Source organism: Anser cygnoides, chromosome 1 (genome assembly GCF_040182565.1).
Source record: "Anser cygnoides isolate HZ-2024a breed goose chromosome 1, Taihu_goose_T2T_genome, whole genome shotgun sequence".
In the NCBI taxonomy this organism is placed as follows: Eukaryota; Metazoa; Chordata; class Aves; order Anseriformes; family Anatidae; genus Anser; species Anser cygnoides.
The window spans coordinates 27,097,058-27,121,121 of NC_089873.1; the positions used below are offsets into that span (position 1 = coordinate 27,097,058).

Sequence of the window (24,064 nt, forward strand, 5' to 3'; positions counted from 1 at the left end):
AAATTTATCTTCAGATGAGGAAAGAGAGAACAGTTTTCAAGCCTGAGATGGTAAGCTGTGACTAATCTAATATGCATTGTTATTTTGATAAATGTACACTCAGTAATTGATAAAATATCAGTTAAACCAGAGTTTATGATCTCAGCAGAGCAAGAGATAAATGATGCATCCTTTGCTACATTACTGCTGTGATGCAGATGGAGTTAAAGAATATAAAACTTACATGGTATGTCGTGTGAATGCTTTGTACCAGCTCAGACAGAAAAACACTTAGGTAACTGTGATGGCGAGCAGATGATTACAACACAAGTTAAACAACAGCGAAATATTGGCCATGATAATGGTGGACAGGATTCAATAAAAGATACTCTCAAACCAGTTAAAAAGTTAAAAATCATTTTGCAGTGGAGTAAATATGATGATATCCATATGAAACAAGTGACTTTTCAATGAGATTCTCAACGGCAAAGCACCACATACTCTTAGAACTTTATATAAATAATTAGTAATGTATGGTACTTTGCTCTCAATAAAGTAAGCAGTGGCAATATATTATGAAACCAACTAAATGGTATTAGAGTTCTGGGAACTGAATAAAATAAGTAGGTTTAGGCTCTGTCATCAATGGAGTTTCTCTGCTTCAGCAGTGAAAGGGATGTGAGCACTCACCACAGCTATAGAAAGTGAAAAACTTGAGTAGGAGGAAAGCTGTATGACTTTTAAGGAAAAAAAAAAAAACAACCAAAAAAAAAAAAAACTAAAAAACTCCTAAACCCAGGGTGCATCTATTTGACTGGAGAGTTTCTGTGCACTGTAATGGATCCTGTACAATGAATTCTGCACTGTTCAGCCTACATTTGTATCACGGTTGTTTATTCCTCTTGTTGCTCTTGGTTCCCCTTCCAGCTATGCAGCTATGTATAGGGGAAAGTTCATGTATGTTTTTACATATATCCTCAAATGCAGCATTCTTAGAAGAACATTTTTGCTGACTTTGATCAAGGGAAGTCATCAGTCTCTTTCTCCTGGTCATGGTGCCAAAGGAATTGGAAATAAACCTGAAAGTGAGGTGTCCCTATTAGACAAGGAGACCAGCAAGGCTCCTTGGAATTACTTGTGTTATATGTGGAAGTTATATGAGGCTGTAGAATAACCAGGTCCCAAGTTTGGCTTGTCACGGATTTGTTTCTTCTAGAGAAGAGTTCATTTAGATTTGGCCTATAGCTAGGCAGGTGGGTTCTCATTGAGGGGGAAAAGAGCTGAGGCAAGGCTTTGAGGAACATCTCCTGGAGGAAGGCGTATGTTCTTGGGGGGCAGACATGCAGATAGCCTATGGGGTAGTGGGCTTAACATGATGGCCTGAAACTTCCTCTGGAGGGGTTAAAGCAGGCTTTGACTTAGGTACTGGTCTGGAAAGGCAAAAGGCAGCCCCAAGCCAGGATGAGCTCTAGGGCTGCCGCAGGGATGCTTTCTTTAACCTGGCCTCAAAGCACTAGGCCTGCACGAAGGTCCACCTCACAGAGGCTCTGAAGCCACTCCGGCTCGAAAACATGTCTGTAAACAAGGGCTGGTGACAGCCATGTGTGTCCCCCCCTCCACAGGGGAGGCGGTGGGAGAGGTGCTCTTTCCTGTCAGGCCCCCCAGAAAGAGAGAGGTGCCCTTCCCCGAAAGACTTCAGCTGGATCTAACCGGCCAGGTGAGCCAAGCCCACCGCACCGGATCTTCTCTTTCTTTCCCCCCTCTACCCTCTCTTTCCACTCTCCTCCTCCCAAGCCACGGCGGAGGCAGGGAAGGGAAGGAGGCGAGAGGTGCCTGCGCGGGGCCCGGGCCGCGCCGTGCCAGGGGCACTCCCCTCAGCCACCACCGCGGGCGGGCAGCCCGCCGCGGGGTCCCGCTCCCCCCTCCTCCGCCCGATGGCGGGGGGCGGAGGGGAGGAGGGGAAAGCGGAGCTCCCGCTGGCCCAGCGCCGGGATTCGCTCGCCCGGGGCGGCTCGGAGCGGCGGCGGAGGGGTTAAGCTCCCCGCTGCCGGTGGGCTCGGTGCCGGCGGGGAGGGGGTTAAGCGCCTTGGCGGCGGCGGCGGCGGCTGCCACAAGGCTCCGCGCCGCGCTCCGCGCCGGAGCCGTTCCAGCGGGAAGATGGCGACGGAGGGAGCGAGCGGCGAGCCGGGCTCCGGCGCCCGGGACGACTCGGCGGCTACGGCGGCGGTAACGGGCTCGGCTGGGCCGCGGGGGGTTAGAGCCGGCTCGGCCGGCCGAGGGGGTGCTGCGGGGATGGGACGAAGCGGCGCTCGGAGACCTGCCTCCCCCGCTCCGTCCCTCCGCCCTCCTTCTCCCCCCCGGGGCGGGACGGGGCTCGGCTGCGGCCGAGGGGCGAGAAGAAGGGAGAGGCGCTGGGGGTCCCCCCGTCCTCCTTTCCCCACCCGAGGGGCTCCCCCCATTGTTCCTTCCCCGCTGTCTGAGAGCGGGGCTGGGCAGGGCAGGGCGCCGGGGTCCCCCCGGGGTCCCCCCGCTGCCTTCCCGCCGCTCCCCGAGCGGGCTGAGGCGGTGACAGCGCCCGGGGCCGGGAGAAACGTCGATCCTATAACCCTCCCCGGGCTGCCGAGCCCGCAGGAGCCTTTTTTTCTCCTTCCCTTCCCTTCTAGCGCCCCCCCCCACGGCAGCCGGGCAGAGCCCCCCGGGGGTGCGGGACGCCCCGGTGCCAGCCGGTGGCGGGGCGCGGGGGCTGCCCGCTCCGCTCCTTTCAGCGCGGGGCTGAGCCCCACACGGTGCCCCCAGCTCCCTGGGGCTCCTCACCCCCCTGCGAAGCCCTCCTTGGGTTGTGGGGGGGCTGCCGGGGGGCTCAGCTCCTGGGCATCGCCCGGCAGAGCCCGGGGTGAGCCCCCCGGCAGCGCCCAGCCCTGCAACCGAGCGCCGGGTCGGGGGCAATACAGCCGAGGAGCTGCGAGGTTTAGGCTGGGTCTTTTCTGAAAGCAACAACCCCAGAAGGCAGGATGGCGCTAGTTTCTGGGAAATTGAGGGTACTACTAGTGTGTGTGTGCCTATATACCCCTATATACCCCTATATACCCCTATATACCCCTATATACCCCTATATACCCCTATATACCCCTATATACCCCTATATACCCCTATATACCCCTATATACCCCTATATACCCCTATATACCCCTATATACCCCTATATACCCCTATATACCCCTATATACCCCTATATACCCCTATATACCCCTATATACCCCTATATACCCCTATATACCCCTATATACCCCTATATACCCCTATATACCCCTATATACCCCTATATACCCCTATATACCCCTATATACCCCTATATACCCCTATATACCCCTATATACCCCTATATACCCCTATATACCCCTATATACCCCTATATACCCCTATATACCCCTATATACCCCTATATAGATACATATTCTTTTCTTCCAAGTAGGCACAAATTCTTATCTGAAGCCATGTTCCGGCTCTCCAGTTAATTTCACTTGCACATTTTAACTCCTGCGCTGTCACAGAAATTGAGTTTTACTTTAAAAAAATAAAAAGGTAAACCTTACGAAGTGAATCACATCGCTGTCTTTTAAAACAATGACATGGCTTTGATATAAAAGAATATTGAGGTGATGATTCATAAAAGCAAAATATCAAATACTTTCAAGTCCTAGTTCTGAGTAAAAATTATACTAAATTCTTTAGTGTTTCATGTTCTTACTACCTTCAGAATTCAAAAAAGTAGCTTAATCAAGTACTGCTTTAATATTGTCCTGTTAGGCAATGCAGTATGAGCTGCTCATGCAATCTGATGTTCTCATTGTCATGAAGGAGTGACAGCTCTACACTGCACGCTTTTTCCCCTTACTATTAGAAATGTTAAATTGTCGATTTCATTTTATCCTTGGTATAGGGAAGTAAAAAGAACACTTACGGGCAATGAAAAGATTCCTAAAAAATATTTATACAGTACTCCAGTGTTCCTTTTGAAGGGTTACTGTGAGTAGCTTATTTTCTGTCTTCAAATTCAAGATATAAAATTATGAATTGGATCATCTTGCTTACATTTAGGATGACAATAAACATCTAGGTGGCTGTCTTGTAAGTCATGCTAAACTCAAGTTATAGTGAAATACTGTTTTCTGTACAGTTTTAGATTTAGTTCTCAGAATCCTGATTGCACAAATGGTGCAATGGAAAACTGTAGGAATAGCATTTGTAATAGTAATGCACTAATGTGCAATTTTTATGGTATAATCAGGAACTGTACACTGCAGGACAATACAGTAGGGTATCTTCATGCTGTAACTCTTGTATCTTGGTACACTGTCAGGTACACCATCAGTAACATCACTGGGGGAAAAGAAAGACTTGGTTTTTACTGTTTTTAGAAGCACTGTAGAAAAGGACAGAATGTGTCACCCAGCTTTCCCCCCCCCCCAACCCACCCAAGAGAAAGTGATAGAAAAGCCTAGGCTGTTCTGTAGTGTTACATTTAGGAGCAAAGCTGAGAGTCTTGTCCTTCTGAGTTCCCTTGGATGGAGCACAGCTCTTGGTAAGCCCACCAAGTGGGCTTTCTTTCTTGCAAAATATTGGTATTTTTATTGTGATAAGGATGACAAAAATGGGATGGAAATGGTTTGGTCCTTTTTCATACCTGTACAGCTTGATTGGCTGAGCCAGTGAAATTGTGGTGGTGCAATTTGGACTAGAATTCAGGGAAAATATGCATGTGTTTTAAAACATCTTTGAATAACTTCCATCTGCATAATATCTACCAGTAATAATTATATAAGAGCAAGAAATAATTCAATTTGACCGTCTGTTTGTTGAAACATTGAACACCAGCCTGCTGTGCATGGAGGGCTGTCTTGTCACACATTATTGCTTCAGTGCAGGTTTAACAAACAGCATGAAAAGCCTCTTATAAATCAGAGAATTTGTTAAAGTTATTCAGTAAAATCTCTGGTTTTGATTTTGCTTGACCAGTGATCAAAAGCACAAACGGTATTTTTCTCCAGAAGGCAGTAGTGTCTGCTGGCTGTAAGGCTGTATGTATAGAGCACGTTGGTGGAATGATATCTTGACTTCTCTAAAATGAGTAGTGATCTTTCTGTTGCCTTCATCAGTTAAAAGTTCATTGAGAATGATGTTTACATACTTGAAAAAATCATTCGGGGTCAGTCTGGGTTGCTGTGGATCAAGTAACAGCATAAGAAGTTGCACTACAGAAAAAAATTGTCAATATTAAGTGGATTAAAAATTGATGACTAAACAAAATAAATGGAGAGAAGTTCCATGACACTTTATGGTGACATGTTAGGAGGATTTTATACTTAGCTTGGTGTATTCAATATCTATCGATCTGCAAGAACGTTTGTAGTAGAATTGCCATTGTGGGCAGTGTAGTGACATGCTAAACGATGGTTTGATCAGGTCAGTTATACTGGCTGATGTAGATAAGTTGGAAAGACTCTTGGCTGAAAAATACTGCATGTAGCAGAAAATGAGACCATAACCCTTGAAAAGCAAAGACTGAGTCTCTTAGTAGGGACTGCACCCTGGAAAATTATTTCTTCCAAAAGGATTTTGATTAACTACCACGATCCTCATCTGACTACAGTGCAGTGGCAATGTTCAGAGAAGTTATTTTCCTCTGGTCAGATGCACAGTGCTGTTGGGGTGTTCCAACAGGTAGGTGAGATGCAGACACAGCACGGTCTGTTTCAGTCCTGCTACTGCTTTGCATCTCTCCTGTAACGAGTGGCTGGTAACGATCCATCCATCGTGCAGTGGTAAAGTTCAAGCCTTGCTCCACAACCTCTTTTCTGCTCTGCCTCCCACTAGCCCTGCCTACATCCTGCCTTTTCTGTGCTGCTCAGCTCCACGGCTGGCAGCACGGCCTCTCTTCCCTTGTTGCAGGGGTCTGGGGGAATGGAAAAAGAAAGCCAGTGAATGTCGTCCACTTTGTAAATGCTCCTTTCTTTTCCAAACATGGGCCTGTCACGTTGCCTCTTGCTAAAGGAGAAGTGCAGAGGGGCAGTGCTGTGAGCCAGGTAGCGGTGTGGAGGGGCAAATCTGTGGGATTTAATACATCCTGCTTTTTTTCCCAGCTGCTTGGATGTTTGTGCAAGCGTAGGGAAGAGAGGCGTTGCTTTGGTCTCAGAGGTGGTATAGCAAGACAGAATGAGATGGAAATGAAGAAGCAGAAAAAGTAAAGAAAGAGCTCATTTTTGGAAGACAACAGCTGGAGGTCTGCCTCTGCACCCACTCCTCCCCAGAAAGGGAGCTGTAGATTTACAAGACCGGTGTCATCCTTGAATATGTAAACAGGAAGGAGTCAAGTAGGCTTAGGGAGGAGGCACTGCCTGTGTGGTGTGTGAATTATACGTTTCCTGGGCATTGGGGTTTGGTTCTAACATAGCACAGGGAAAGGTGTGAAATTCTGAAAGGTTTAAAAATAGTTCTAAAGATAACTTGAAGAATGTGAACCTGTACCTGGATCAAATCATGCTATTTGCCTTAGAAATGGCCTCCAAGTACGTGACTTTCTGAACAGGAATTCCCTGTTAAGTTTAGTACCAGTTTAAGCATGGTCATCAAAGGACTGTTGTAAGCCTAGATTCATAAAAAAGACTTAGGCATCTCTTTCAGATGATTCGATTTCAGTGCAAGTTAGGTATCTAAGTACCTTTGTGGCTGTTCATAGATTGAAACATGTTTTAACAGCTATGAGAATATTTGGGTATGTGTAAAGATCAGTGTCTTACTAATTTTGGAGGGGCTGTGGGCTGTTTGTTTTTTTTTTTCTGTTGTTTGTTTTGTTTGTTTCTAAAATACAGTTCTCAGTTCTGAGGTATATTTATGGTTAATGCTGGAGCTGTTAAAAGTTTTGCAGTTAGCCCAAGCCAAAAAAAATCCACAGCAGCTAAACAAAACCTCCCCCATGCCTTTTAAAGAAAGCCTTTGGAAAAAAAAACAGAAAGCAAGGGAGCTGTGCTTGGAGAAGAGAGGAGCAGTATAAGCTGGTAACTTTGTGTGCTGAACAGTCCAATAAGTCAATGAACTAATGGATGGGTGTAATTAAATGCATTTAAAGTACCCTCAAGGTCCCTGAGATGTGGCTGTATGACATTTTGTCTAAGTCCTGGATGTTAAAGTTGGGTGATATTCTTTTCAGGAAGAAACTTGGTCTGAGTTTAGGGGCAAGTTCCACAGTATTGCTTTTCCTTGAAAGATATTTCTCTGCCTTCATATTATTTTTTTGTTGTTTTTGTTGTTGCCAAGATCATTCCTATAGGTCTCATCTTACTTCTCTAAGTTCATTTTGGATGGGGTGGGAAGCGGACATGTATTCTTCCATCAGATAATTTCTGGAGAAGCATGGCATCACTCTTACTCTGGTTTCAGCCTAAAGATCAGGCCTTCCACAGCCAAGTCAATAAATCGTGCTTTCTCTTAAGTATCTGTGAATGCTATATGGATTTTGTAACTACTTCTTTCACATTTTCTGTTTGCAGAGTTTTCTTTGCTACAAGAGGGTTAGGATTCATTTGAGCGCATCGCCGTGTTTGCATTGAGCTAGATCTTGAAACTTCCATTTATAGTTGGTGGAAAGAATTAAGTGGTTACAAGGAATGATCTGTTTTGGAAACATATCTGTGAAATTTCTCTGGCTTTAAGTGAAGTGGCTTGACGGATGACTCTTGGAGGTATTGGTGGGATTCAAGGCACTTAAATTTAAATGTTTACATGTATGCACAGTGTTAATTATCCTATTACAGCGAGTGGAAATCCGACCGATACTGCCAATGGAGCCTTGAGCAAATAGTTCTGGTGGCTGGTAAGCTGAACAGCTTTCTTGGCTGTTTTGACTGGGCTGATCGGTTTTCTGTTGGCAATAACGGGAAATTCATCACCTCACTCACATACTGACACCTGCCTTTCGGTGTCTCAATCCTGTCTCAGGGGCTTCCTTAAGTGATCCACATGCATGCTCTGGGTATCCCAGCTGACTTTCTACCAGCCCAGATGGTGTGGGTGATTCTTCTAAGTTCTGTATCATATCTACCTGCCTCCAAAAGAATCTCTCTGATCCCCAAGATACCTAAAATTGCACCAGATACTTACATGTAGGTAACAAAGTAGAATCAGTTGAAATGTGCTTATACTTGGTCAGGTGAGTTCTACCTGGTGGACATCAGGGTAGTTGGCAAATTTGTCATCAAATGTGTGAATCAGGGTTGTGTTTCCCTGGTACAAGTATTTCGTGGGTCTGACAGCTGTGAGGCCGTCACGATATTAAAAGTTTGCTTTGTACGACCTGATAAGTAATAGGAAATCCTTTTATTTTTAGAAGCTCGTCTTGGAAGTCTGCTTTGTGAATCCTCAGGAGGATTCTTGTGTGTATTTAATGGAACACCACATAAAATATGTAACAAATGTGGATATGTACCTTTTCCCTCCCTTCTGAAAGGGCTCCCTATGTGTTTTCCTATACACCATTTTTTCTTCTTGTCTTTTTAACTTTTCTTCCCCTCCTGTCGTTCCACCTCAGCCCTTAATCATGCTTCACAGTTTTCTTTCCCAAGTCCTGGGCTACTACCCAGCTCCATCTCTAAAAAGGCCACCCAGCTGCTTTCTGAGCAGGAAGGAGATTGTTTTCTCTGGTCATCTGTGATTAATCCACAGCTTCTGTGCTTTTTGCCCTGGTTCTGCTTAGAGAAGGTACAAAGCTGTGTCTTTCCTGCTGCCCCTATTCACACTTGTGCTGAAGGCAGCACAGTTTGGAGCAGCTGCCCTGGTAGCACAAGGAACGACACCTTTAGCTCCTGAAATTGCCAATGGTATCAGCTGGGCTAGGTCAGTAAAACCAAGATATTGGTACTGCCAATCCCTCACGAGAAACGTTGTTGTTCTTGGGGCATGGTGGGGATAAATCTAACATTAAAGACTTTTTTTTTTTTTTTTATCTCTGGTTTAAATAGCTCTGTATGTGGGAAGGAGTCCCTTCTGTTCTTGTCTCTTGGTGCTCTTCCCATTCCATCCCTTTCTGAGTTTTCCTCTCCAGTTCAATCCCTGTGTCCTAACTCAGCCTTCTCTTGTTTGGAGGTTATGCTTATGTCATCTTCTTGGCTCATAGTAGAGCTCAGTTTATCTTTAGATGGTGCAGGTTAGCATTTTCCCTATACTCTTTTGTGATGAGTACACGGGTATTTGAGTTTTAGCTAATTAGCAGTTTTCTCTGTTGTCAGTGTGCTTGCTGCCAGGCAACACAAACCCCTTACAAAGTTGGTCTGAAAAAATAACACGAAGTTTTAGAGACATAGAGAACTGAAAAGGACACAGTGTTTTTCAGATATTTTATCCTTATAAATCAAATAAACCAGACATTTTAAAATCTGGAAGAAGGAAAGAAAAAAAAAACGGCTATGTTCTGGTTGTGTATGCCAAATTTCACCCTGGGGCAACATATTCATGTATCTCTGTTGTAAAACAAATATAGTGGATGGCTTGGTTATATAGTTGTTAAATTGTTGGTTAAATTGTTACAGCTTGGCACTCTACCAGAGGTATTGTAGCTAAACCCCAGATGACACATAAGCCATGAGCTACTAATGGAGTCTTTCTTTTCTGGAGATGTAAGTGTTACTGCTCCTCTGGAAGATGTTAGGAAGATTACTTTCCTAGGCCTAAACAAGAGTTTTCTCTGTAATACGGGCCAAAAATGTTCCATCTGGATGAGAGAACTTCATGCAAGCCTGCCATGACTGACACCTTGGTCCCCAGAAGGTGGCAGGGAAGTGTTTAAGAGGAAGATTAGTTTTATTTCATCATATGCCAAAAGTATGTTTAATAAATCAGAAAGCATCCAACAAAAGTGGCTGATGGCAGACGCAGCAAAGTTGGTGGTTCTTCACACAAGCTATGCAATGAGCTGCAGGAAGGCTGTGGATTCAAAAAGCAAAGGGGCAGATTCACAAAATCTATGTCCTTCAAGGGACTACTATGTGCAAAATAATAATTTATGGCTCAGAAGGTGAAAACTGCTGGAGGCTGGAAGAGTATTTCTGGGAAGTATCATTATGTGCTTGTCCTGCTCTGGTGCTGATTTCAAGTCATCCACTATTGGCTGCTTCTGGAGACAGGACGCGAGGCTAAGTGGGCTTTTAGTCTGACGTGCTAGAGCTGTTCATGTATAAAGTGGCTTTGCTAGTTCTTATTTTTCAAGTCAAGTTTTCAAAATGAAAAAAAATATAAAAATTAAGCTGTGTACGTCATTGGTATGACTTTCTCTTAAAATTTTTTGTCTATTTATATCTAACTTTAAATTAACAGAGAGCACTTTTGAATGGGGCAGCCCTGAGGGATGAGAGGCTGGAGAGCAGCCTCGTGGAAAGGGGTCTGGGGGTTCTGGTTGCCAGCAGGCTGAGCATGAGCCAGCAGTGTGCCCTGGCAGCCGGGAGGGCCAACCGCACCCTGGGGTGCATCAGGCCCAGCACTGCCAGCCAGGCGAGGGAAGGGATTGTCCTGCTCTGCTCTGCGCTGGGCGGCCTCACCTCGAGTACTGTGGGCAGTTCTGGGCACCTCAATACAAGAAGGACATAAAACAATCAGAGAGTGTCCAAAGGAGGGCCACAAAGATGGTGAAGGGTCCAGAGGGGAAGACATATGAGGATTTACTGAGGTCCCTTGGTTTGCTCAGCCCCGAGCAGAGCAGGCTGAGGGGAGGCCTCATGGCGGCCTGCAGCTCCCTCACGAGGGGAGCGGAGGGGCAGGCGCTGAGCTCTGCTCTCTGGGGACAGCGACAGGACCCGAGGGAACGGCATGGAGCTGGGACAGGGGAGGGTCAGGCTGGGGGTTAGGGAAAGGTTCTGCATCCAGAGGGTGGCTGGGCACTGGGACAGCCTCCCTAGGGCAGTGGTCACAGCACCGAGCCTGCCAGAATTGAAGAAGTGTTTGGACAGTGCTCTTAGACGTAGCGTCTGATTTTTGGGTGGTCCTGTGTGGAGCTGGGAGTTGGACTCGATGATCCTTGTGGATTCCTTCCAGCTCAGGATATTCTATGGTTCTACGATTTTATGAATTGCTCATTGTTGCTGTCTTTTCACATGCTCTAGTTTGTGGTATGTACTTGAGTAAGATTTACTTTAATTACTTGATCAGATGGTTAGTTTAAAAAGCTCATCTTGCATCACATATGTTGAATTATGCCTCTGGTTTGTAAAGAATGTAAAGGTCTTTTCGTTTATGTCTTGTGGAAGACTGTAGGAAAGAAATGTTTCACCTGTGATGTACAGTCGGTCTTCTGACAAAGAGCTGCCCTGGGCTTTACCTCCTGACAAGCAGAATTTACTGACTCAGAGAAAAGAGTAGGGTCATGTTTCTTGCACTGTGCTTTTGTGGATGCCCCTCTTAACTTTGGTTGTGCCTATCAGAAGTCTTGGGTGCCTTTTATTTTTTTGTCAGAGGAGGCAGGTATTTTTTTGAAAGGGAAACCACTGAATGGAGACTTAAGGCTTTTTTACATTGCTTTCTGTGTGGTTTGGAAAAAGTACTTGATGTCTCTGCATCAGCTTTCCATCTGAAAAACAGAGATGGTTTTTCATGTATTAAAGGAAGTTATATGAATAGATCCATTGTTGTCCTTCAGCCTTTAGATATTATGAAGTAGTCCATACAAGAAGGAGGGTGGATAAGTGGGTCTTGCTATCTGACAAATTTAGTGGTTAGAATTGCAGAGAGTGAAATCTGCTGCAGCCTATGAGGCAAAATCTAGTCAAATTTCATGAGGAGCTACATGCTTTCAGTAACTGCACTTCATGCACATCCATTGATTGCTGGGCCATGTGGAGCACTGTGAGAGGCTGCTGCAGCATATGTTGGGAAAAAGCCTTCAGAGAAAGAAACTGGTTGTTTTTCTTAAACATGGGCATGAAGGATCTTTTGTATCAGCAGAATAGCTGAGCCAGGCAGCAAAATTGGAGGATAATTGTTGGTGGAGGATAATTGCTGGTCAGTCTAGAAATATTGGTTGGAGTGGATGGCTCTGTCCCAGAAAAAGTTATATTTGATAGAAATCATCGGTCTTCTCTTGATCCATGTGGTTCAAGTAGATGAAGAAGCTTAGCCCACTGTACGTTGAATATGAACAGCTAATGTTCTGGCACACAGTTCTCACTAGCCATTTGTGCACCTGTGTTTTAACTGCAAAGTGAAAAAAGGGAACCCGGAGTAAATCTAATATAGTTAGGGCTTTGGGGTACTTTTGATCCATCCCTCTAACCAGAGGGAAAGACGACTGTTTTCTCTCTTCTTGCCTTGAGAAAGAGGAAATGGTACCTTAATTTTTATTGGATTTTCCTGAGAGGAAGCTAAGCTCCTGGGTAGCTGAACTCTTACATTTGACTTCTTCCTCCAGGGAGAGTAGACTCTATACCCAGATAGGCAGTTAGCTAATTTGGCAGCTGATTACTTCAGACTGAAGATAGATGAGTGTCCTCATCTCGGGGCTTCACTAGAAGACACGTCTGTGTCATAGCAAGGACTGTAGTATTTCCCTCGCAGTGAACAGCGTATGGGAGATCACAATGGTCAGCTGAATCTAACACATGAACTAGATGCTGTTTTTTTTCTCCCTTAAAATGATCTCCTTCTAATTTCACTGTTTCCTTCTGTTAGCATTGTGGAGTTTGGTGAACAAAACCAATTCGTATTCATCTTATCCCCTACCTTTGTAATTTGTATCAAGAGCAGATCACTCAGAGATTGCGTGGGGGGATACAAATCTTGAAGATTTCCACCCTTGTGGTCTTTCCTCATACAATAGTTACTCCTCCTCTCGTAATCCTTTTACCTGTCCAATTCCTTTCCTGTGGGTGAGAACTTCATGCAGTAAAGGATCCCCTCTACCCACCTGTCTGTTGACAGCCTTTCAGGACCCTAGCAGTATGAGGCAGGAACTTCATTTTACAGGAGCCATGCTGACTTTCCAAGCAGACAGTGTTTACACGTGCTCAGTGATCTTATAAACTCATTCTATTGCCTTTTCAGAAGTGGAAGTCAGGCTTATAGGAAGCTTGATAACTGCAGAGTGAGGAGATAATTGTTGCTATAAACTGTTGTTTGTCAGTGCCTCTTAAACCTGAACTATATCCTCCAGTCAAAAAAAGGGGACTGTGAATTAAGTGTACAGATAAGATTTCACGTCTTTTCTCAAGCTGTGCTTCGAAACTTCACATACAGTCCTGTAATTTGGTTCTGTCGTCTTCTCTTGCCTTCATTCTTGATGTGTTATTTCAGGTCTGCTGAAATGTTTCTGTCACTGTAAGGCTGTATATAGGAACAAAGTTAATTTTTTTATCATTTCACCCTTATCAATTATGAGACTTTCAAGGGTCAGTTTCTTGCAACAGTATAGGATTTGAAGCAATGCCATGCTGGTGGGCTTTTAAGTTCTTCACCTTAAATGAAAAGAAACAGACTATTTATTTTGACTTTGTGTGCTACAAAGAAAGCCACCTCAACTTTGACAGTCACGGATGTTTGAGTAACCCATAATTAGGATGCTGATATGTCTTCATTTCATATCTACAGTAACCATTACAAACATTTAATTAGTGTGTTCATTAGTGTTTTGTTTGTTACAGAAAAAAGAGTTTGATGTGGATAACTTGAGCAAGCCAGAATTGCGGATGCTTTTGAGTATAATGGAAGGAGAACTAGAAGCACGAGACCTTGTAATTGAAGCTTTGCGGGTAAGTTACAGGGTTGTTGTGGTTTTTATATATATATATATATATATATTTTACATTCTCTTTTGCCAATTCTTTTGTACTGAGCATAGAATGTTATTAGTGGAAGAATAAATTATGATTTCTAAGCTTTAGGTTGACTAAATCTCAGTAATCACAAAGCATGTTCTTGTTTAATTGTTGTCATTCAGTAATTCTGTATAATTTTGGTGTAAAATACCAATAAAGTTTCAGTGAAAGAAGTGCAAAAATGTGAAAATGACTTCCTCTATAAACTCTTTTATGCTGTAGAATCTGTTATTTGTGAAACGAAGGAATGACTTCAACAGAGAATTCAGTCCATTCTTTGTTTGTTCTGATGTTCTATATATTTGTACATCCAATCATTCTGTGAGACAGGAGGAGTGACAAAGTTGGATGGTTATGTCCAATTAAGAAAAAGCTTTTTTTTTTTTTTTTGGTTAAAAAAAGGGAAATTACAGGATATGTATTCTAGCAGCACTCACAGGTGCTTGATTAGGTGTTTTTTTGTGTGTGCTAGGCACATGTGAAGGTTGGTTTCTGCTTTGAGAGGATGCAGTCTGAAAGTCAGCTTAGAAAGCTGACTGGAAATGTACAAACAACTGTATTTTAATAATAAGATGATACATTTTTTGACTGTAACAAATTTAAATTTTATTCTGTTACCGATCAATTTAAGCAGAGCTGCCAAACAGAGTGCAGGTTTAGGGGGAAAACAGTCTTACATGGATTGAAAATACTTATAGCTTCACAGTTGGATAGAAGCAAATTATGCCCTTTAAGGTCTCTTAAAGGAAAAGCTGAATGTAATAAAATATATTAATACTAAATATTAGTAGTATATGCAATGATAACCAGGTAACGTGGGAACGTTTTCCATTTGTAATGTCACAGTAACAATTGCAAATGCATTTTTATTCAATTTTAATTTGTTTTGTGGTGGCTTCACATCGTGATGCAAATGGACCTTTAAAGTAGCTGTCACTGATGCACCTGCATTAATAACTAAAGACTTTATAAGTATAAAACTCTATTATAAAATACAATTTTCACTTTGTACTGACAATAAGGTGCTGGAAGCAATATGATTCTGGGGGATTACTGCACTTTGAATTCATTGGTGTTGGGCCTTCATGTGTGTGCATACATTGAAATGTATTGCCTTTTCATCAAGCTGCTTTACAATTTCACATCTCAGTTGTCCAGATGAGAACCTTTTCTTTTCTGTGACTGCCAGTTAAGATTTTGTAAAAGAGGGAACAACGTGTACACCTCCATTCAGAATGGTTGTTTTTTTTTTGTTGGTTGGTTGGTTGGATTTGGCTGCAGGAATGCAAATATAATATTCAGACAATTTTCTTTACTACATGTTCATGGCCAAGCTACTACACTGCACACCAAATAATGGATGTATTGAGATTCAATAAAATAAATAAAAAAATAAAAAACCAAACAAACACATTTAATGAGAGTAAATGCTAAAAATGTGGAGTGCAGTCTCCGGAGAGAAAAAGTCTACATTGGATTCCCATGTACCTGCTGAAATGGGCAGTATATTAGTATGTACATGGTAGTTCTTGATAGCTAATACAGATCAATATTAAAAATTGCTCCATTTCACATATGGTATATAAATGTTGAAAAACGGTGGTGTTTCTTTTCTTTTATTCTCCTGCATCTCAATTTCCACTTCCCGTGTGTCATACTAAAATCCTCTAAACAAAATCCATATGGAACTCAGTCTTCCAGGCAATGTGCCTGGTTAACTGTACCAGTACTGGGAAACTTGGAAGTTGTACCTGCTGAAGATCTGTAGCCTGATATCTTGGAATATGATACTTTGGGATCCTCTGGCTTCTTGAGAATCAGTTACCACAAGTCAGCAATACTAGTGGATAGAGCCTCTAAGGGACCCTCCAAAAAAGCTGCTAGATAGTCAGATATAAATCCTTTTTTTTTTTTCTTCTAATTTTTAAAATAGAATAACGAGATAATGCCATTGGAATTGTGTTGAATTTAGTACTGACTTTGGTTCATTTTGACAAATGGGCATACATTGTGTATCCTTAAAGCCATAAGGAAATGCAAATGACTTTCTGTTATTTCAGAAGCTGATAAAGCTCTATTTTAAAATTAGTAATGTTTGGGGGTGGGTCTTTTTCTGTGGTTTTCTGTGTGTGTTTTGTTGTCTGTTTTCTTTTTGTTTTTATTCTACTAATACTGCAAGGCTTTTGTTTGAAAGACTAATTTCTTGGATAGGTCAGAACTGGTTAATTTCAAGCCATATAGTAGACAATGTAAATTGTCTTTTACTCGTAGGTGATTTTCCTGTCAGTTTTTAGTTTCTGTGATGTATACATTTATTACGCTATTTCATATGTTATTGATCTTTTTGTAAGACTAAAGAACTGGGTCTTTTAATCTCCTCTTAGAAAGTAACTTCATCTTTGTGGTTGTCATATCAGATTTTTTCTCTATAATCGCTAAAGCTTAAATACATTGTTCTTAAATATATGTGCCCTTATCCATACACATTTTGCAGGGTTTCACTGAGCATTTGTAAAATTCGTGCAATCAATAGTGTTTGTTTATACATCTATTGGAAATGTCTGTCCTGGAAGATTTGGACACTGGAAAGAACTGGTTTTGACAGATCACAAAAGAACTAGTAACACTGAATATAATTAAAGACTGACTCAGGTGGTACTACTCATAACCTGCCTCTAGCATTAAGATTAATCCATTTTAACAGGACCTGCTTGAGGCATCTGTTAGTCTGTCCTTTCCCCATTGTATGTGTTCTTACGCTGACCTCTTGTTTCCTGCTTCACTAATTTTGTGTGAAGCCATATCATGTGCTTTACTGAAAATCTGAGACAGATCTAATGCACTTTCTCTGTCTACAAGGCCAAGTATGTTTAAAATAAATAAGTTTCAAAAAACACCTTCAACATCCATAGGTGGAATTTCATGTCAAGCTGACTCTTACAGGAGCACAGTGCCAAATGGTTTCTCTTAGTATACGCATCATATCATCACAATCAACACCTTATCCACTGTATTCCCTGGTGGAATGGAACAGAGGTTTCTTTCAGAGTTAAGGGGTAAGATCTAAGGAGCAGAAAAAATCTTCTTGGATAAGATATGGGTTGGAATTTGTGCCTTGCTGTTTTTTCTTATTGATGCGTTTATAGTTTATACGTGTTAGGGAGCTATCGCTTAAACCACTTAAAATCTTGCTTTAAGTGATTTTTTTGGCTTATTTTGGAAATTTCCTTTTCATGATTGCAGGTTAATTCATATTATGTTGTAAAAGTGTAATTTGCTTGTGTGGGTTCTGCTGGATTAAGCAGAAAACATTACTGACTTTGTTTTTTGTGGACTGAGCCACAGTCATGTATGGAGAAAACTCTACTACTGAATAGCTCATAGAAATCTAAAATAATAATCTTTTGAATGTGTTCTGTTTTCATAACTTCTGTTTTTTCTTGGTTTCTCTTGTTTAAATGAAAATAGCTGTAAAATTATGCATGGTTTGAGGAGTCAGTGAAATAAATTAAACTCCAAAATGATATCGTGTATCTGTTAGTGCTGCTGTAATATTGCTTTTTGAAAGGGAGGAAATGCCCTTGGATTTCAGGATTGTGCTGTCTTCAAATGCTTCTTTTTTAACTGTTCATTTACACATACTCATTGTATCACAAAAGAAATTCATATTTTATGAGTTTCAGTTTAATTTCCTATTGGTATTAGTAGGCATCAGAGAAGATGGCTACTAACTCCTCATTTAACACTTACATTTAGGATGTTGCATAGACTTTTTCCAGAAATTTTCGAAAAGGTCTAATCAGTGGAAAATAAAAATTAAAAGTGAGAAAGGGCAATAGTTTGGGATCATGGGAAGAAATCTTATTAAATTAACTACTCATCCCACTGGGGAAAAAAAAAAAAGGAAATTCAGTAAAGTTAATATTATTGGTGTAATAGATTTTATTAAGGCACTTGAATTTGTGCCACATGATTAATTAGAGAACCAAACCCAAGGTGTCATATATAATAATTAAGTCCTTTTATGGCATCTTTGTGCATAATATCTTGTTTAATGTTGAGCTTCCATTGTGTTTTATATAAAGTTTTGATATTTTGAAGTCTGTTTTGAAATGAAAATCAAACTTCAAATCCAAACTGCATTCATAAGAAATAGGCAAATGACATCTGTATATGTCTGCTTTTACAATACATTGTTGTTTTTTTATAATATGCATAACTGCAGATACATAATGACACATAGCATTCCTATTTCTAAAAAAAGGGCTGTTGTTTCAGTTGGTGAAGCAGGAAGCATTATCTAACTGGGTCAATGTCTCCTATTATTGCTGTAATAAAGTAGATTGGTGTTTTGATATAAAGAAAAGCTATGGGGTTTCTTTGTTTGTTTGTTGTTTTTGCCCTTAACATGTATAGTATAGTTGTTGTTAGCATAGTATATTCTGACTTTTACAATACAAAAGCCTTGGTATTTTGCTCAATCAATCTCTATTAGAACCCTATTTCTTTTCTGGGGAACGTTTTTGGGGAACTCTGGAAGCTGGAAGTCAAAAATTCAGACTTAAAAACAGTTATAGTTACTATCATCTAGCACAATTTAGGTTGCTGTAGAAGGTCAGTGCTGTGAGGACCAGCATCCTTGGAACAACAGACCTTTGTGACACTCAGGTCAAATTTCCAGATTTATTCTCCAAGTGAACAGTTAATTTTCTGTGTAGGGCAACATCAGGATTCACCTCAAGGGAGGTGATCTTTCTATAAATCTTTCTAATTAGCTCTCTGGCTTTGTAATAACTACTACACTGATAGTTCTTTTTGAATCTGTAATTTCTTTATTTTAATAGGTCCGTGGTGAGGTTTGCACCGCGATTAATGGTTTAAAAGATAATCTGATCTTATTTTTAAAGTTATTTTGTTAATAAGAAATAGCATAGTCTAATTGCCATTGTAAATGCATATAGTTAAAAAAAAAAAAAAGAGGAAAACTTGACTGTAGCTGCTTCCTCCATCTTTGTCAATTATCCAAATAAATGGTCTGCTTTAACAAGGGGATAATAGGGATAATATATTCCTAATGTGGAGGTGGTAAAGTGGTCACATACGGCGTGGCACTGGCCACACACAGCTGTGACCTCAAATACAGCATTAATTTGTGTGGTTGGTTTTGTGTTTGTGTTGTTTTGTTTTTTTTTTTTTTCCTCCAGCCATAATATGGTTACTGCATCTTCCTGCTTTCCAGAGGAGATTTTTAAAGTGCACTGACCTTCGTATGACGAAGTGCTCATGTTAGCTGTCGAAATGGACTTAGAAAGTCCGGATGCTGTTTTTGATGGTGACTCTCATGAAGTTAAATCAGTAGTAGTTTGTTTGTTTTTTTTTAATTTTAAAACCCATCATAGTTGAGATTTTTACTTAATGTTATTCTTTTAATTGTTTTATTTGGATATGTAAAATTCAGTAGGTAGTGCATGGTAAAGTGAAAAATGTTTATCTTGCTTCTGAGGTGTGTGCTAATTAGTGTGACAAAAAATGCAAATACTAGATACTCTGGGGGAAAAATCCCTGTTGAAATTCAAAAAAAATTGACTATAAAGTTTGTCAACACCAACAACAGATATATTTTTGTTTAATCAAAGGTGACTACAGTATCAGTGACATTGGTTTGGGGCGGTGTCTTTTCTCCAAGCTTAAGTGAGCACCGAATGAACAGGTGCTATGTATGTGACGGCAGGATCAGGAGGGCAGTATGAGTATAGCAAGGTGAATTTGGTTGTAGGTGTTTCGTCAGTATTATAAAGCCCTATTGTGTTTTCTTCTTTTCTTTCATGTGTGGAGTTCAGACAATACCAAAAAACCTTAGTGTATCATATTTTGTTTGTGATGACAGTATACTAACAACTTTTGGGTTTGGTAGGTAATCTAGATTGATAGTAGAAAATTTGATACTTATAATTATGCTTAGTATGGAGACTTTCATGCATGGTTCTGCATTTCAGTAACGAATGAGCTATTCCTTGAAGGGGTGGAGGTGCACCTCAGGTAAGTAATAAGCAAAAGTTTTGGAAAGGGAGCTGCAGAAACTTGCAAACTGTGTTTACATAATTTGATCTGTCTGCTTCCTGGTAAATTCTGTCCAGTACAAGAACTTCCTTCAATTGGCCAAGGCAGACTTTTGCCTATTACAGGTTGAGGTTTTAATCAAGATTTTTTTTTATTTTTTTTTTTTAGCTAGAGATTTTGCATCCTTTTTATGTTAATTACCTTCTGCATGTTGTGATGGGGTGGTACTGCTTTTTGTCTATGCTCTGTAAATTAAATGTTAAAATAGAATTGTCACTTGCATTTGAATAAAGTTTTGATCATGGACTACTGTGCAAAATCAAAGAGTTGTACTATAAGACAACACTTCTAGAATGAACTTTGGAGTTAGAGGAGAAGAAATCTGGGAGCTCTAAGAAAAGGGGGAGTGAAACCATATAGAGTTTGGTTGTTCACAAATAGGCTGATAGGGAGGAAAAATTACATTTATATTAAGTGTGATCTGCCAAGGGAAACTATGCCACATATACATTTTGAAGAATCTTACTTGCACTGATTGTGATAAGTTGTTGCAAATTTAAAATTCAAAGGTGAACTTCCACGTGAATCCCACTCTTCTGTACCAAAGAATGGAGCTGGGAGCACACAGGAGGCAGCCTCAGAGGTTTCTGGCAGCCAGTAAGACAGACTGTTTTGTAGCAGGTGTCTTTGAAAAATGGTGATTAGCTAGAAGGAGGAGCAGATGATTTTAAATTGTGTGTAACAGAAGGTTATTGTTGTAGACAGTATGATGGTAATCGTTGGCCTTGGTGGCAAAAGTGAACTGTAGAATAATTAGGTAATGCCTTGCTTGTATTGTCATTTTTGCGTGTTTGAATTTCTTTTCAAAAATTTAATTTTTACTGAATATTTAGGATGCAGTGATCTGTAGTTTGTGTCCTTACTCATCGGATTGTTACTTTTAATAAGCAAGCATAATTAAAGTTTCAGTATTTCAAGCTATTTCAGATTTCTTGATTGTAAGAAAACTATGAAGTATGAATAAATCTCAGGTTAATAGATGAGATGGTTTTCAGTGCTTAGTTTTGAATGTTTTCTTTATCTGTTATTTATTTAAAGAGGCCAGAGGAGGGCCACGAAGACGATCAAGGTGCTGGAGCACCTCTCCTATGAAGACAGGCTGAGGGAGTTGGGGTTGTTCAGCCTGGAGAAGAGAAAGCTCTGGGGAGACCTTAGAGCAGCCTTCCGGTGCCTAAAGGGGGCCTGCAGGAAAGCTGGGGAGGGACTCTTTGTCAGGGGGTGTAGTGACAGGGCAAGGCGTAATGGCTTTATACTGAAAGAGGGAAGATTTAGATTAGATATAAGGAAAAAATTCTTTACTGTCAGAGTTGTGAGGCCCTGGCACAAGTTTCCCAGAGAAGTTGTGGGTGCCCCATCCTAGAGGTGCTCAAGGCCAGGCTGGATGGGGCTTTGGGCAACCTGGTCTAGAGGGAGGTGTCCCTGCCCATGGCAGGAGGGTGGAACTGGGTGGTCTTTAAGGTCCCCTCCAATCCAAACCATTCTGGGATTCTATGAAACAATGCAGTGTGTTCTTTGTTCACCTAATTTAAAAAGTGTTGTTATACACAGCCTAAAAGATGTTCAAATCTCCCAAATCATGGGTTATGTCTTGTATCTTTTGTAATTTATACTATGCAAGATAAACTTTTTTTAATATAAATTTAAGTTTTGATACTCTGCTGTATTGCTAAATATTTCAAGAAAGTAGCTATCAATTAAGTAGTTATCTATTAAATAGTAGTTAATAGTAGTAAAAAGTAGTAATCTATTAAATATCTATGTGAGCCTCATTTTTTAAGAATTGCATGACTGGGTACAGTGCTAGAAAATAGCTTTTGTTTGTCTCATTTAAAGAAAATAATCAATATGCTTTGGACAGCGAATCCTAACACTGTAGTTCAGGAAATGTGTAAAATGTTCGAGATTTTACATTTTTATAAAATGTGTTTGTTTGTTTTTAAATCAAAGGACAGCCTTATACCTTATTCTTGATATTGCCAGAGTCTGTGTTTCAATAGTTTGAAAATACTGTTTCCAGTATTTGTAGGTTGGCTTTAAATATTAATATCCTAGGTAAAAGATGAGATATTGGAAAAAAAAAATTTGTTTGCCTGTCAAAGTATTTACTTTTCTTATATTCAGTGGTTGTGGTTTTTTTTTTGTATTTTTTTTTTGGTAGTACTGGCTTTTTAAGTGTAGATAATTAACAGTAAATGCTTTTCTTTTCATCGTGAAAGGTATCAAGTGGATTTTCCCTTCAAGTATCAGCCTTAGATTTGGCACTTCATTATGAATGGAGCCACGTTATGCCTTTTCCAATAGATGTTGGGGATGTAATAGCAGCAATTACAGGATTCATTAGCTTTGATCTGAGGGATCCTGGGTGTTGGTTTTTTGTTTGTTTTTGACATCTACAAAGGCCTCTTCTGGAAGCCACTGACAAAATAAGTTTTTAGTAGTGTTACATTACTTCTTCAGTTATTTGCTCTTAGCCAAAGGGAGATAGTAAGCACTGAACAAAGAAAAACAGTTGTTAAATGATACAAAAATACTACTTTCAGTGCGTTGTTATTAACCTTAGCTTTACTACTCAGGCAGACACCCTTATTCCAGGCTCTCCTAAAATTGGAGACTAATAGTATGAAAGTAGTATAAAATTGCTAGAAACTGTCTTTTTCCAGCAATGACTGTTAAACTGATAATATTCTCTTTCTGTTTTTGACATAAGATCTGAATAACTTTATTGTTGCCAGGCATGTAACTACTGATTTAGCTGAAAGTGTTCTGCTGGTTGCTTATCTGGGTAATTGCTTTACCTTTCCTACTTGATTTGCCCTATTCCCATTTGTGGGCATGTGTAATCCAACTGACTCTAGCAAGTAGAGATGCACACATTTTTAAAAATAATAATAAAAACATCTATCATTGTGTTGAAGTAACTGTTGGTTTCTGTGATCTTTATAAATAATACAGCTGAGCCTTCATTGTTACAGTGACTTATTTAACTATGTTTTCTCTGGCTGCCATCATTACTCTCATTGCTGACAATGAGAAATGTAACTGGGACAGCCTATCTGTATTGTTATATTAACTGTAATTTTCCGTTTTTAGTTACGTGGACATACACAGGATGTTTCCTCTATGCCAATAAACGGCACAGTTAATTTTGTTGATGGCAATACTAAAGTGCAACTGATACATAATGCTTCTTTCCTTTCTGTGTGCATCTCTCATGTGTGCAATTTATTTTAGTGCTTCTTCCTGTTACTGTTGCTGAAGAAAAATATATAGGGTTTGTTCTTGGATCTTTCAAATTAAATTATGATACTTGTTTATAAAAGTATTTTCATTACTGTGAATAAGAGATTTGAGTGGGGTGACTTTCAAATATTCGGAAATATTCACAAAACATCAACTACTTCTGTTACATTTGGGTCTATGTGTCCCTGTGCTTTTTTCCCTTTCGCTCTGTTTTGATGCTGTTCTGCCTGGTGGGTAGGTCTTTCCACCTGCAGTTCTCCCAGAGAGACATCTGTCTTAGCAGCTCTGGCAGAGTGCTAAAAATACTTCGCGCTAGGTCTGTTATAAAGGCCAGCATTCCATTTGTTTAAATAAATGGAAAAATTGAGAAAACAGAGCAACAGTGATTATAGAGTTCTCTATGAAATAGCAGAGAAAATTTTAGCTAGGTTCTGCGGAAATATAAGCTGTTATATGACTAATTTAAAATCAATAGTTTAAGTATCGATGAAGAGAGTACTAGCTGGGAAGGTGCCTTAAATTTTTAATAAAGGGTGTCAAATCCAGAATGCAGATAAGGATTCTGTTTACTTTAAAATGTTCCGTTCAAGAAATCAAATGGATTTAGTTAGGTGTATTCATTCATTCAACCTCTTCTCCAGGGATAGTGGCAAAAATAAAATTGTCCTTGGATGTAATACACATTACTCTCCAAATTTTTTTTTTCCAAATGGATGCTGGAAATCACTTCAAAACTCTGAAATCTTATACTTTACCTCAAGTAAATCCATACTGTTAAGCATTGTAAACACACAGTTTGCTGACCTTTTTAATTAATTAGTCTTGTAATCAAGTAATTGCCATGCAGTAATATAGGATGATATTTTTACTAATTG

The 24,064-nt window shown here is 40.4% G+C and overlaps 1 protein-coding gene across 2 annotated transcripts in view; it reads left to right on the top strand.

The window, feature by feature from the left end:
* Positions 1-1,295: 1,295 nt before the first annotated feature.
* The window catches only part of CTTNBP2 (cortactin binding protein 2), an 89,559-nt gene continuing 66,790 nt past the window's right edge, over positions 1,296-24,064 (top strand). The window contains exons 1-2 of one of the 2 annotated variants that reach the window (XM_013190811.3): positions 1,296-1,696; positions 13,656-13,763. In XM_013190811.3, the coding sequence (XP_013046265.2) occupies positions 1,580-1,696; positions 13,656-13,763 (225 nt within the window). In that variant the 5' untranslated portion in view covers positions 1,296-1,579. Of the gene's footprint in view, positions 1,697-1,794; positions 2,206-13,655; positions 13,764-24,064 lie in introns of those variants that run through there. The other variant, XM_048050986.2, reaches the window with a different exon arrangement.